The 14,841-nt window shown below is 42.7% G+C and overlaps 2 protein-coding genes across 4 annotated transcripts in view; one reads left to right on the forward strand and one right to left on the reverse strand.

Annotated features, from left to right (window-relative positions):
- The window catches only part of SKIC3 (SKI3 subunit of superkiller complex), a 136,304-nt gene extending 129,905 nt beyond the window's left edge, over positions 1 to 6,399 (reverse strand). For both annotated transcript variants that reach the window (XM_059175500.1, XM_059175498.1), the window contains exon 1: positions 6,262 to 6,399. The gene's annotated coding sequence lies outside the window, so the exon portion shown is untranslated. The remainder of the gene's footprint in view (positions 1 to 6,261) is intronic.
- Positions 6,066 to 8,081, forward strand: GPR150 (G protein-coupled receptor 150). Of its 2 annotated transcripts, XM_059175503.1 has the most exons (2): positions 6,068 to 7,172; positions 7,269 to 8,081. In XM_059175503.1, the coding sequence occupies exons 1-2, from the start codon at positions 6,207 to 6,209 to the stop codon at positions 7,503 to 7,505; spliced, it is 1,203 nt and encodes a 400-aa protein (XP_059031486.1). In that variant the 5' UTR covers positions 6,068 to 6,206; the 3' UTR covers positions 7,506 to 8,081. The 2 variants fall into 2 exon arrangements, with proteins under 2 accessions (XP_059031485.1, XP_059031486.1); XM_059175502.1 differs by having other exon boundaries at positions 6,066 to 8,081.
- The last annotated feature ends 6,760 nt before the right edge of the window (positions 8,082 to 14,841 follow it).

The raw sequence follows: 14,841 nt of genomic DNA on the forward strand, positions 1-14,841 counted from the left end.
TCTAGAACAGTGGTTTCACAACTTTGCGGCAAACTGGAATTACTTGAGACTGTTCAAAAACTATTAATGCCTGGCTCCCACCTCTAAGCTCTGAGGTTTTTAAAAGCTTCCCAGATGCCTCTAATGTGTAGCAAAATCCAAGAATTAAGGTTCTGGAAACTTGTTATTCAAACTATGGTCCTTGGACCAGAAGCATCAACATCAACTGGGAACCTTATATGTTTTTATTAGTCTCTCTTAAAAATAAAATAAAATGATGTATTTTGTATTTATCCTTCTACTCTATGTGGTTTTACATCTCATTAAACCTAGGGCATCCTAATGAAAACTACTAGAATTGATGAAATTTGTTAAATAGCTACATATACAAAAATAAATAAACATCTATAAGAATGATCACTAGGTAAGAGTGGAAATTAGAAAAAATATCTCACATTATGACAGGGAATAAAATAAATTTTAACAAGAGGCACAACCAAGATGAAAAAATGTTTAGGTTCTATTGAAGTACACAAACAAGATATGAACATGAAATGAAAGCAAGTTCTTGGATATAAGGATCTTATATTAAAATGTCACTTCTCCAGAATTAATGTATAAATTTTGTACAATTCCTATTTTAACCTGAATAGCGTTTGGTAGTGTTTTTTTTTTCTTAATTGGACTAAACAGTCATTTTCATGGGGAAAAAGTCCAAAATACTTAATAAAATTAAGGGAAAAGAAAATTCTTATTGGCTATTAATTCATACTATAAACCACTGCATCAAGCTAAGAACTTGGCAATGAGGGGCCAAGAGAAGGAATGACATGTCTCAACACAAACTAGGTGGAAGAAAATAAGTGTAGAAAACAGGAAAGATCGAGACCTCTGAAAGAACTCTTCCCTTGTACACCAATCATATATTGTGGATATGTATGTGTGCTGTTTATAATTATACATACTAAGATCTCACATAAGATTTTTAGCCCTTTTAAAACACATGTTTAGCCCTTTTAAAGCACATTTAAAGTTACAAAGCTGAGGGGTGCCTGAGTGGCTTGGATGGTTAAGCCTCTGCCTTCCCCTCAGGTCATGATCCCAGGGTCCAGGGATCAAGCCCCATGTGGCTCCCAGCTCAGCAGGGAGTCAGCTTCTTCCTCTCCCTCTACTGGTCCCCCTGCTTGTGCTCTCTCTGCCTCTCTCTGTCACAAATGAGTAAATAAAATCATTTAAAAAATAAAGTTATAAAGCAGAATCTTAAATAATTCTTAGGTCAAAGAATTAGAGTTCTATCCTATTTTTGAAATAAAGAAAATGAGAAAACTCAGAACCTGTGACACACAACCAGAACTTAGAATATTTTTAGCCTCAAACTTTTTATTATTAAGAGGAAATAAACTGTTCAGGAAGTTAGAAAACAAAATAAGCATCAATTTTGTAATATTTATAGCAAAGTATTGGTATCCTTAAATAATGTTTTCAGATTTCTGCTTTCACATAGGATAGGGATGGTTGCAAGGGAATATTCCTCCCATGTTAACAACAACAACAAAAAGCTAGATAATGTAAGCTTTTTTTTGAGCCTATCAGAAAGGCTTGAGTTTGCAAGACAACAGGTAACCAAAATTCAAAATGGTGGCAAGCTCCTCTGAGAAGAAGTGGGCACTCAAACTGGGTCACCTGTGACAGAACATGGCGGGGAAGGGAACTAGCTACCAAAAGAATGGGTAACAAAACAACTGATACTATGACAAATCCTTAAAAGTCCAATGTGTGTGAAAATAACAATAGAAACTCTGGGAGCACATCACTCGGCATCAGGGAAATACAAATCAAAACCACAATGAGATAGCACCTCACACCAGTCAGAATGGCTAACATTAACAAGTCAGAAAATGAGAGATGCTGGCTAGGATGGGGAGAAAGGGGAACCCTCCTACACTGTTGGTGGGAATGCAAGCGGGTGCAATCACTCTGGAAAACAGCATGGAGCTTCCTCAAAAAGTCGAAAATAGAGCTACTTTACAATCCAGCAATTGCACTACTGGGTATTTACCCTAAAGATACAAATGTGATCCAAAGGGGCACATGCACCCGAATATTTATAGCAGCAATGTCCACAATAGCCAAACTATGGAAAGAAACTAGATGTCCATCAACAGATGAATGGATAAAGAAGATGTGGTGTATATATATATACAATGGAATACTATGCATCCATCAAAAGAAATGAAATCTTGCCATTTGTGACGATGTGGATGGAACTAGAGGGTATCATGCTTAGCGAAATAAGTCAATCAGAGAAAGACAATTATCATATGATCTCCCTGATATGAGGAAGTGGGGATGCAACGTGGGGGGCGTGGGGGGTAGGAAAAGAATAAATGAAACAAGATGGGATTGGGAGGGAGACAAACCATAAGTGACTCTTAATCTCACAAAACAAACTGAGGGTTGCCGGAGGGAGGGGGTTAGGGAGAGGGAGGTAGGGTTATGGACATTGGGGAAGGTATGTACTATGGTGAGTGCTGTGAAGTGTGTAAACCTGGTGATTCACAGACCTGTACCCTTGGGGCTAATAATACATTATATGTTAATAAAAAAGTAAAAAAGAGATTCTGGGAGCCCCCCACACAAGGGAAACTCCCATGAACTTTTTTTCATGGATTTCTAGCAGCCCTCATGCGAAAGACGGGGGGCAAGGCTAGACATCTAATGGAGCGCCTCCAGTGGACCAGGTGGATAGTGGCCATGGACTGGCTACTTCTGAAGAATAAGCACAGAGCCCAAAACCTTATGTGTTAAAAACGTATGTCAAGCTTACATCTAGTTTGTATTGAGACAAACTAGACTGATAATATGATAGCCCTATAGTATTAGCCCTATAGTATTTCAGATCAAAAACTCTAATCCAAATTTAATTATGTGGAAACAAATACAACTTTAGAGACATTCTACTGAACATGTGTCATGGACTCTTCAGATCTGTCAGAGTCAGGAAAGGAAAAATAAAGGTTGGGCAATTGTTCTAGACTGAAGGCCACTAGAGAAATAATGCAGTTAAATACCACCCATGCAGTGGATCCAACTAAACACATCCTTGGGAAATTGTAACAGACAAGAGAATAATCAAGTTCTAGAATGGAAAAAACAATGATCACATTTACACAAATCAGGAACCAGAGTGACTTTATGCTTCTCAACACAAATACTTAGAAGCCAGAAGGCAATGGAGCAATGCCATCAAAATTCAGAAGGAAAGCATTTCCAGTGCAGAATTTTAACGCCAGCCAAGTCATCAGTTAAGCATGATAGTAAAATAAAGAAATGTTCAGACATGCAAGAGCCCCAAAATTTATCCTTTCTCAAGAAGCCACTGAAGGATGCTTTCTACTCAACCAGGGAAATAAACCAAGAAGAAAAACCACAAACAAAATACACATGAAATTTGAAAGCAGGAAACCCAGCATGAGATAGTGAAAGGAGTCTCTAGGATAATGGTAAAGGGAAATGCCTGGGTAACATCTGTCCTGGAGGGCAACGTCACTGAGTCTACGTGACTACAAGACTCCCACCGCTATGTCCTCAGCCTCTACACCATTTTTTTAACCTTATGACATGTTGGATAATGTGTTCTACCCAAAGGGAAAGAAACCAAGAAAAAAGACCAGAGATTCAAGAAACAAGAATTCCAACCCAAAAGAAAGGCAGAGTTTCAGTGATGATGACAAACAGACACTCTAGGATGATAGTTGTATGGTAGGCCTAGAGAGAAACCAACCCACATGGAAAGGGGGTGGGGATGGAGGTCTCTGGTAAGAAAATTTCCAAGAAAAATAAACTGCAATTGTTACATTATGTTACAAAACTGAACTGAGGGACTAAGAGGTATAGGAAGAATTAGCTATGTGACAATGAAATTCAACGCAATTAATTTCAAGAAAAAGAAAATGATATTCATAATATCTATAACACTCATCTGAGAATATTTTTATTTCATAATAATGTATACACTAAATATAGGTCTAACCCAAAATTACAATATTACTGTAATAAGTATGGGAAAGGAGAAATTATCTAATGAGAAGCTAATAGTTACTACTTTATGCATTTGCTATTTAGAATTCTGGAATTAAGTAAATGCCAGAAGAAACAGCAAATCGATTCTAAATTGGTTCCATTCAGAAGATGGAAGGGAGAAGTGAGGATATGTAGACAGGAAAACTATGTTGTTGCCAGCCCTCTAGTTCTAGTGGACTTTCCAAACGAGGTGTATGTATTGTCTTGAGAAGAATTAGTTTTTTTCAGTCAATGATTTATCAGGTCTTAGTAATGATAAGTTGTGTGGAATGTAATTTTGCTGGTAGAGTCCTGTTATATGAGACCATTTCACCAAAGTGAGACAAATTATAGAATTATCTTGAGAAACATGAAACTGATATTGGCTAGAGAAATCATTGAATTATGGGTATTGCTCAGAAAGAGCTGCCTGGAAGAAGATGATCATAAGCTGGAATGAAGTATGTTACAAAGAAAAAGGCCTCCGCAAAACCCTCTGAGGGGAGAATGTGAAATTTAAACCCTGAGTTTGATTTCCCAGGGCTCTAGCTCTACCTCTCTTTTAAGCGTTCCACCAAGAATGGCTCTCCCTCCATCTCTCCAGAGCCTCCCGTCTGGATGATACTGGCCTAGGTATGAAAGACATTTCTTTTCCTCAGGTTGATGGATTTATCGTCAAAGCAGGAACATTTGCTCTAAGTTCTCTGAAATGCATCATATATCCATTAGTTCAGCAATTTGAAACATTCTTCCTGATATCTAGATTGGTCAAGCCCAGTGCTAAGCACTGGGGAGAGGATAATAAAAGTGACAAAGTTCTCTGGCCAAAGGACACTGGTTTGGGAATTAGGGTTCCTCAAGGCAAGAAAAGGACTGTCAACCACACCCACCACCCTTTTCTCTGGAGCAGCTTAAATTGCCAAGTGTGTCCTCAGCCTGGGACAGTGAATCCCAGCAGATGCCAGGACGAGGAAATCGACTTGCACAGAGATCATGTGGAGGGTCCATCCTGCTTCCAACAGGAAAACTGAAATTTGTTTGTGAGGAGATAGGGGTAAAATAAAAGAGACAGCATTGAATCGAAACCATTTCCTGTGACTTGGATTTCTTTTTTAAAAATTGGCCGTCTTATCATTTTGTTAGTCACCTTTTCTCTAGGCTTGTTGGGGGCGTAGTCCCTCCCTCCCAGCAACTTCCATCTGCTTGAAAACAGAGAATGAAGAGCCATGATGACACATCCGTCACTGGATGGAAATATTAAGAGAAGAATCAACAAATGTACTACCATTTGCATAAAACCTATTAATGCCCTCTTCAGACTAATGCAGTGAATTTTACATCGCTGAGAGAGCAGCTGTGATCCACTGCTTTAGTAATGAGGAGTGTTTGAAACATCTGCAGATCGCTGCTCCTCCTAAATGCCAAGCAATATCACTTTAGCTCTCTGCAAGTAAATACTCTCATTGTTGGCCAGAGGAAGGCATATCTTTATCAAAGATTCATCTAGTGGGCCCCTCTTTGCCCCAAACGCTGTTGGGTTTCTTGTGTATCCTGTTTTTCTCATGCTAGTACATGCTGATCCATGGCATTTCCCAATTTTTGTTTTGTTTTATTTTTTTAATGAAAACTAGTGTCTGTTCTCTCCCCCCCCCCCCCCCCGCCTACTGGTAATCCATAACCATATTGAGAGGTACAATGTCGGTCAGAACCTTCCTCTCTGGTATGTTGGTCCCAGCTAACAGGAGCTTTTTCCAAAGGCCAGGCAAAGCGAGCTTCTGCCCCGCTGTGCTCTACGCGTAAATAGCGAACCGGAGAGGCTCCAGAGCTCTGTACTCCGGGGCTTCGGAGAGCGCACGGTGGGAGCCGCCGCAGACCGGAGGGGCATCCAGCGGGATTGGGTGGAGAGACACGGAGAAGGTGGAGAATAAGAATCATGTGTGTTGCTCGAGTGTACAACCCACATTTGAGTGACAAATGACGAGGACCACCTATAAAAACAACTAAGCGCAAGTCTACCCGAATCCATTTTCCTGTGTGTGCGCGCCTTTTCAACTAACTTTGGGAACTCGTAGACCAGGCGTCGTGCCCCTCGCAGCCTCGACTCCACCTGGGTTTCCCGCGCCCTGCCCGCCCGCTCCTGTACCTCCTTTTCCCCCTGGCTAAGGATGGAGGATCCCTTCGGCCCCTCAACTTTCTCGCCGGCGCCCAACGTCTCCGTACCTGTCTCTCCTGGCTGGGGTCTCAACTTCACTTCCGGACAGGGGCTCCCAGTGCCCGGGCCGCCGCCGCAGCCGCCTCCCGGACCACCCAGCCGCAGCATCCGCCTGGTCTTCCTGGGGGTCATCCTGGTGGTGGCGGTGGCCGGCAACGCCACGGTGCTGTGCCGCCTGTGCGGGGGTGGCGGGCCCTGGGCGGGTCCCAAGCGTCGCAAGATGGACTTCCTGCTGGTGCAGCTGGCCCTGGCTGACCTGTACGCGAGCGGAGGCACAGCGCTGTCGCAGCTGGCCTGGGAGCTGCTGGGCGAGCCGCGCCGGGCGGCGGGAGACCTTTCGTGCCGCTTCGTGCAGCTGCTGCAGGCGTCCGGCCGCGGCGCTTCTGCCCATCTCGTGGTGCTCATTGCCCTCGAACGCCAGCGCGCCTTGCGTCGGCCGCAGGGCCAGCCGCTGCCCGCGCGCGCCCTCGCCGCGCTGGGCTGGCTGCTGGCGCTGCTGCTGGCGCTGCCCCCCGCCTTCGTGGTGCGCGGGGGCGCCCCCTCGCCGCCTCCCGCCGCGCCCTCTGCCGCCCGTACCTGGCCGGGCGAGCGTCGCTGCAGCGACATCTTCGCGCCCCTACCGCGCTGGCACCTGCAGGTGTACGCGCTCTACGAGGCCGTCGCGGGCTTCTTGGCGCCGGTCGCGGTCATGGGCGTAGCATGCAGCCGCCTGCTCTGCGCCTGGTGGCAGCGCCTGCCCCACGCCCCACCGCCTTCAGCGCCCTGGTCGGCGACTCCCGGCCGCGCCCCTGCGCCCAGCGCGCTGCCCCGCGCGAAGGTCCAGAGCCTGAAGATGAGCCTGGCGCTGGCGCTGCTGTTCGTGAGTTGCGAGCTTCCCTACTTCGCCGCACGGCTGGCGGCCGCGTGGTCGTCCGGACAGGTGGGAGACTGGGAGACCGAGGACCTGGCGGCGGCGCTGCACCTCGTGGGGGTGGCCAACAGCGCCCTCAATCCCTTCGTCTACCTCTTCTTCCAGGCGGGCGACTGCCAGCTCCTGCGGCGGCTGCGAAGGCGCCTGGGCGCATTCTGCTGCTCGTGGGAGGGAAGAGCGGAGGACGATGAGGGGGCCGGGGGCCACCAAGCGCTTCACCGCCACCGCTGGCCCCACCCCCACTACCACCACGCTAGACGCGAGCAGCCGGTGGAGGGCGGCTTGCGCCCACCCCCGCCGCGCCCCCGGCCGCTGCCCTGTTCCTGCGAAAGCGCTTTCTAGTTGCTCGATGGCCAGACGGGTCATCTGTCACCACCACACAGCCTCCGCGGAACACGAGGCTGGCCCGTTTCTATCTAGATCAAAACCAGCAGGAGAGTCTCCGATATTGGCCCTGAAGCTGTCCCCATCCTAAACTCTTTCTTTCTAATGTTTACATTTTCCTACTCTTCCAGCTTCTTCTCTTCCTTTCGGTTCTTCTCACATTTCCCAGTTTGGAGACGAGAGAGTTTGAGCCACTGGGAAGTTGTAAAAAAACAGTCTAAGATACAGAGTTATTTTTGCAGTTCTCTTTGACGCTCCCATAGTGTTCTGGATAGGATCTTTTGGTTTAGCTAAATTGTCAAGCTTTCATTATTTGCTATGCTATCATCCGTTTTTACTTATTTTGAGTCGTGTTTAAATCAAGTGTACCTTCGAGACTAGAGAATTTGCCTTTCTTTCCAGGAGGAAAAATCCCCGCACTGCTCTCCCTGAGGAGCGTGGAGATTTTACCAGTATGCTGTCAGAAATGTAATCGTGCTGTCACTGCAAAGCCAGAGTATTTGTAAAATAAAAACAATACCCACAGAGCAATTAGTACTTTTTCCCCCATGGTAATGTGTTTTCCCAGAAGAAAATCAGTGTGGACTTTATTTCTAGTCACTTTAATAGAAGCTGGGAGTTGTAGGAGGGACACATAAAAGCTTCCCTTTAGACCCTTCCAAACACACCCAGTTTCTGCAGGAAACTGTGCCCGGGCCTAAACTAGCCTTTACATCTAAGGTGTTGTGCTCAGGTGGAGCCTCTCAGTGCAGAGTCCCCAGCAAACTAGAAAAGCGAAACACCGAGGTGGTGGGCTCACTCCCAGATGGAGCCTCATGGAAATTTGTGGCTAAGAAGAAAGCTGCACCCTCCCCATGTTGCAAGTATCTATATAACTCCTTTTTTAAAAAATGAAGGCAATGCCTGTTGGTGGGGGTTGCTGAGAACAAAGGCAAGAAGCAGATTTAATCAGTGACCTCCTCCTCTTAACTGTCCTTGGTTCTCGAAAGAAGTGGCAGCACTTACGAACACGGTATCCACATGTTTACCAGTGTCTTTCATCTGAGAATCTGCAAGATTTCCATGATTGTGCTTCCTGTTGGTGCACAAATGCCAAACTAAGATGGAGAAAGGGGAAATGATTGCTAGAGTTCACTTGTAGAGCCAATGCTCTTTGAGGGCTTTGTTTACTCCACTGAGGTATCCCAGAGTCTCAATGCTTGACCTGTACTAGACACTCAACACATATTTGTTGAATAATTCATCATATGAGTCAGGCAAAGATAGAATGGATACAAGATTTACAAAATGTCCTCTAAGCTTGATTTACCTTTTGCCCAAATTGTGTCAAAAAATGTTGGAGTTAAAGGTTTTCCTTCATCTTTTTAATCCTCCCCTCCCTGCTTAGGATACTATGGAGTGTGATATACCAAGAATAAGTTAGCCAGAAAGAGAACACAGTTGTTTTCATGACATTATTTTTATTCATTAGCATGGGCTATTCATTGGCATTTTTCTTTATTAATAAACACTAATTCCTTATCTTGTGCCAAGCAATGTGTTAGGCATTGGAATACTAAGATAAATAACACACATCTTTCCTCAAAGACCTTAAAATCAATCTGACAATTACTGCAAGATAGCACATGTGCTTTCATAAGGGTTCCAGTCAGGGTGTTGGGTCACTGAAAAAGAACATCTGACAATCTCAGAGACTGAAGCAGTCATTCCAATGATGACCAACTAATGGGAAGCGGGGAATGGGCAAAGGCAGGGGTCGAGGCAGAAGCATAGAGAGACTCAAAATATGACCTGGTGTGTCACTTTGAATGCTCCCAACCAAGAATTTAAGACAGCTGAGTTGCTGTTTCTGTTACCGCAATTGAGCACACCCTAACAGAAAAATGGGTTCAGCTGGTTTAAATTTATTTTGTCACATAACGAGAAGTCCAGTGGTAGAGCCATTCCAAAGTTGGTTAATTGAGCAGCTTCATAACTTCATCATCAAAGACCTAGCTCCTTTTCATTTTTCTATTCTGCCATCCTGAGTTGGTGGACTTGACATTATGGTCTGTATCCCTTGGGGTTACAAAATGGCTGCTACAGTTCCAGGCATCACATTCATATATGACAATGTCCAGAAAAGGAAGGAAGAATTTCTCTCTCTCTCTCTCTCTCTTTAACTCTTTATAGAAAGAAGAAACATTTCACAGACATCCTGAGCAGATGTTCCTGCATGTTTCATTGGCCAGAACTATATCATATATCCATAAGCAGACCACCGCAAGGGAAATGGGGCCACCAAGATGGCCTAGACATGGAGCTGAAGATATGAGTTGCACGGTAAAGGAGTAAAAAAAAAAATAAGACTTCCATTTTTTCTTTTAAGAAAAGAAGAGGAAATGCTTATGGGAGGGCAAGTCTAAACTTTTATCCAATTGCCAAACTGGGGGTTGATTTTTATAATTTATTAGAGATTTTCATCTGTGCCATCTAGAAATTATGAGACATCTCCATCTGGGTCAAAAATACAGAATGCATATGCATGTAGTTAATTTGAAATTAAACTATATTTTCTTGAGATTATGTGGAAGAGTTGGTTAAGCCCAATTCATAGTGAAATACTTCCATGGCTAAGGAACTTTCTCTAATCTTAACTAAATCTGACACTTGAAGGTAGATCTAAGTGACTTCGTTTTCATCTTTAGAGGCACTTGAAGGTTAAGAAATTCAGAGCATCACCTCAGAATTTAATCCCCAGAAACTGCATTGCTATAAGCAGCTCAAAGATTCATTTTTGTCCCCATCAAGGAAGCCCCCAAAGGTTATTTTAAATTTAGACTCTCGCTTGAGTGGGAGATACTATTCAAATTTCACAGCAAAGGTATGTGAACAGTTAGTTGACCCTGAACTTGATCTATTTCCCAGTATCACCCAAATAGTATATGACTAGAGGAGAAACCAGACCATGCATTTGGAATTGAGGAGGAATCAAATAACATACCCTCACCCATTGCACATTTCCCCTTGGAGCTAGATTTTAATGAAGCTGCCACACACAGGCCTAGACTATAGGGCTCTAGGAGGCACTATTCATATACATGACAATGTAAATGTCACCACCAGAACTTTAAAGCCTAGATACAAAGAATTCTATATTTAAAAAAAAAAAATAATAACTGTCTGCATGGTAACATACAGCTAAAATAAGTAAACATGACCTATTACATAATTTGAAGCAGAGATTATGTAGCAAACAGCCAGGAGTGGAACTAAAACCACAATTTGTGACTAGCTAGAACTCATTTACTAAAAATAGAATAGTAGAGCTGACTTGTGGAAGAGGAGGTAGATTTTTTCGAAGCTTCCTAGGAAGCTTCCTGGGAAACACAAAAGTCGAAAATTGGAGGAGCCACCGCCCCCCATTCCTAAAATGTTTGAACTTGATCAATGGGAAGATATTATAATGAAAATGAAGTCTAATTAAATTAAACAGATGTTTTGCTAAGTTGTGAGGCAGTATAATGAAAAGATCAGTCTTTAGAACCTACAGACCTGGACTTAAATTTCATCTCTACCATCTTACCACTTAGTAGCTGTGTGACTTTAGGCTGTTTGCTGAATCTTTCTGAGTCTTGGTTTCTTTCTCTCTTTTTTTTTTTTTTCTTTTCTTTTCTCTCTCTCTCTCTTTCTTTCTTTCGTTTTTTTTTTTTTTTTTTTTTTTGAGTCTTGGTTTTCTTATCAGAAAAATGGGGTTTATATTAGCTACTTCATAGGACTGATGTAGGTAAAAATGTAAAATACTTGATGGGAAGGGGAGCCTGTCAGTCTGTCTCTTCAGACTATGCCTATTGGATGTCCATTTTCTTATTGTTTAAGGCAGTTGAGCTGGATTTTCTGTTATTTGTGACAGCAAGCATCCTCTAATTGAAGACGTTTGGCAAGAAAAACAGTCTCATTTTAGCTTACTGCATGTTCTTTATCAAAGAAATAAGAACATTCCAAGTGTACTTTTATTTAGCCCATTAGCCACTATGTATTGAAGAACCATATTTGACACTATATTGGGGCAAAGGGAAGAAAATCAAAGATGTACCTCTTGTATTTAAAAAATTTGCATTCTATGAAAAACCGACATTCATGGTAAGGCGTTTGTTGAGAAATCTCAACCTACAATTTTTAATGTTATAGGACATTTGCAAATCCTTACCATTAGTGATATGACTCATTCATTCATTCATGGGGTATTTATTAAAGAGCCACATGTGCAAAGTACGAATGAAGTTTTAGATATATATATAATACATATCACTTATCATAGATATATATTCCATTTAAAATTTAGGTTTTGGGTGGAAACTTAGGACCAATTATTACTGGTTGGCCAAACCTGGAATTGACAACCACAAAATGGGTTGGAGTAATTATATAATAGCCTCCAGTGAATCACTCTTCTTGATATGCAACCCTTGTATAATCTTTTCCTACAGAGTCTGGGCTTGGTCATGTCACCCACCTTGACAGTAGTCAAGCAGGGTGTTGAAAAGCACATATACATGGGGCTTGTCCTCTCAGAAAAGCTGCCCTTAACATCACCATTGCATGAAGAAGCCCAGAATGAAAGAGCATATGGAAAGGGAGGCCCAGATACTCAGCCATCATAGCGGAACCCAACTGACTCTCCAGCTAAATGCAACCATATGAGTGAGCCCAGGGGAGACAAACAGAGGAATTGCTGAGCCAACCCACAGACCTGTGAGAGGCAAGAATTCATAGCCATTGAGTTTGGGGGTTGGTTTGCTTTGCCACACTAAATGACTAAATCATGTCCAAGTAGTAAAATGGTGAGTAGTAAAATGATGTTGGATACATTGAAAATGGAAGTCAAATGACCTAGATATCAGACCATATGGGTTCTACTCTTCCACCACATGTCAAATTGGCTATTTAACTGCTCACCATGTAATCTGATGAGACTTCACACCAACTTGAAGTGCAGAGAATCCCAAGGAGAATATCAAGCTCAAGGGAAAAAGTCAACACTTATTCCATGTGGTAAAATCTACTGCCAAACCCTGGCGGTTCTGGGTATGGTTTTATTAAGTAAGGTACTACTGTGTGCCTTAGAAAATACCCATAAGATAAATAATAAGAACCATAATAATGATAGCTAAAATTTGTTATTATTATTTTTTTTTTTTAGCAGTGGGTAGCAAAGCAAAGTTTATTGAGTGATAGAACTGACATATATTACAAACCTCCCAAGAGAGAGGGGCCCCAACAAAGTTGCCCTAAATAATTTCTATGAAGCTTGGCACTTTACAAGCATCAATTTAATTAATCCTCACAACAACTTAAAGTGATACATCATAATCCTCTCTACCTTATAGATAAGAAAACTGGGGCTAAGGATAACTTGCCCATGGTCAAAGAGTTCTAGGGCTTCTTCATTGACGTTGGTGTTGTTTGTCATTTGAACAGGTAACAGCCAAGGAGTAAGCATCTGAGCCCAAGATACAGGTCTTGCTTTATGTAAGATGTGTCTCTTAGAGCCACAGCCTGGACACACGAGGTGAGGTGGGAGACAACATGATAGATTTAAAAAAAAAAAAAAAAAAAAAAGGCTATGTGAAGAATTAAATGCATTTCAGAAAAAATATACAATTAAATTAGAGTTTCATCATTTTAGCCTCCAAATTATCCAAGTAAAGAACTAACTTGCTAGAAACAGTGGAGATTGCCAGCTGTTCACCAAAATCCATTTTCCCCTTCTTAACTGGCTGCTCAGTCAGAGACTACATTTCCCAGCCTCCTCTGCCTCCAGTTAGAGCCATGTGACCACATTCCTAGCAACAGAATGTGGGCAAAAGTGACATGGCTGGCTTCCAGACTTGGCTTAAAACACAGGGCTTGGGCTCCTCCATGTTATCTTTCCCCTTCCTGTTGGCTGGAAAGTATGATGTACCACGATGTACCAGTGATCAGGTTTAGCCATGCAGATGAGGACAACATCCTAGGGGGTGGCAGAGCAACAAGATGAAAGGAATCTGGGTCCTTTCTGGATCTTATGAGACAAAGACAGACTAAACTGGACAGAAGATTATGTGAGAGGGAAATAAATTTCTTTAGGTCACTGAATTTTGTGACTCTCCTTATTATAGCTAGCCTTTAACTCAACTTATATTTTAAGGTTGTATTAGAGTAGAATACAGAATAGGTTTGCTTCTCATTTTTTGTTCCACAGGGCTTCTTTGTTTCCAGAGGAGCTTAGTGTTAATTTGGATGGACCAAGTCTAGAATGTGACTCTTCAGAAGCTTGAGGAAGGACCCTAGGTCCAAAATGTCTGAACCAAATCATGCATGGGAGGCGTCTTGTTTTTTTTTTTGTTTTTTTTTTTGTTTGTTTGTTTTTAAGATTTTATTTATTTACTTGAGAGAGAGAGAGAGAGAGAGAGAGGTAGCAACAGAGATAATAAGAGACAGCATGAACCTGGCAGAGAGGGAGAAGCAGGCTCCCCATTGAGCACGGAGCCCTAGGTGGGGTTTGATCCCCTTATGGCCTAAGCTGAAGGCATATACTTCACTGACTGAGCCACCCAGACACCCAGGGATGTCTTTTATTAGCCCCAAAGGATGTCACTTAACCTCAGGAGACACTTTTTGTTTAAAAAAAAACAAGAAATCTAAAGTATGTTAGAGAAACCCAATGTCCATGAACATCATCAGTACAAGAGCCAGCATCAGAAATGGAGCAGGCTCTGCAGCTGTCCACAATAACATCCACTATTCTCTTGCCTTACTAAAACAATCCTAATTTTGTCACAGACCAACATGTTCTAGTTATCTATTGTTATGCAACAACCTATCCCAAATTTTGTGTTGTAAGATAACCACCACTTAATTACACTTACGGATTTTGTAGGTTAGGACATGGACAGAGTATAGGAGGGCTGGCTTGTCTCTCTACTCTGATGCCTGGGGCCTTAGTGGGGGAAAACTCAAGTGACTGGGGTCTACAATTTCCTGGGAACTTCTTTACTCATATGTCTTCTGCCTTGGTTAGAATATTCAAAAGTGGGGCTCATCAGGAACTACGGACTAGAGTCTCTAAACCAGGCCCTCCACATGGCTTTGACTTTCTTACTGCATGGTAGCCTTAGAGCAGTCAAACTTCTCCTAAGGCAGCTCAAGTTTTCAAGAACAAATGTTCTAGTAAGCAAGGTGGAAGCCATATGGCTTTGTATGGCCTTGTCTCATAAGTCTATACTCTACTGGTGGAAGTAGTCACAAACCTGCCCAGATTTTAAAGGCGTAA

The sequence above is a fragment of the Mustela lutreola genome, chromosome 5 (assembly GCF_030435805.1).
Source record: "Mustela lutreola isolate mMusLut2 chromosome 5, mMusLut2.pri, whole genome shotgun sequence".
Taxonomy (NCBI): Eukaryota; Metazoa; Chordata; class Mammalia; order Carnivora; family Mustelidae; genus Mustela; species Mustela lutreola.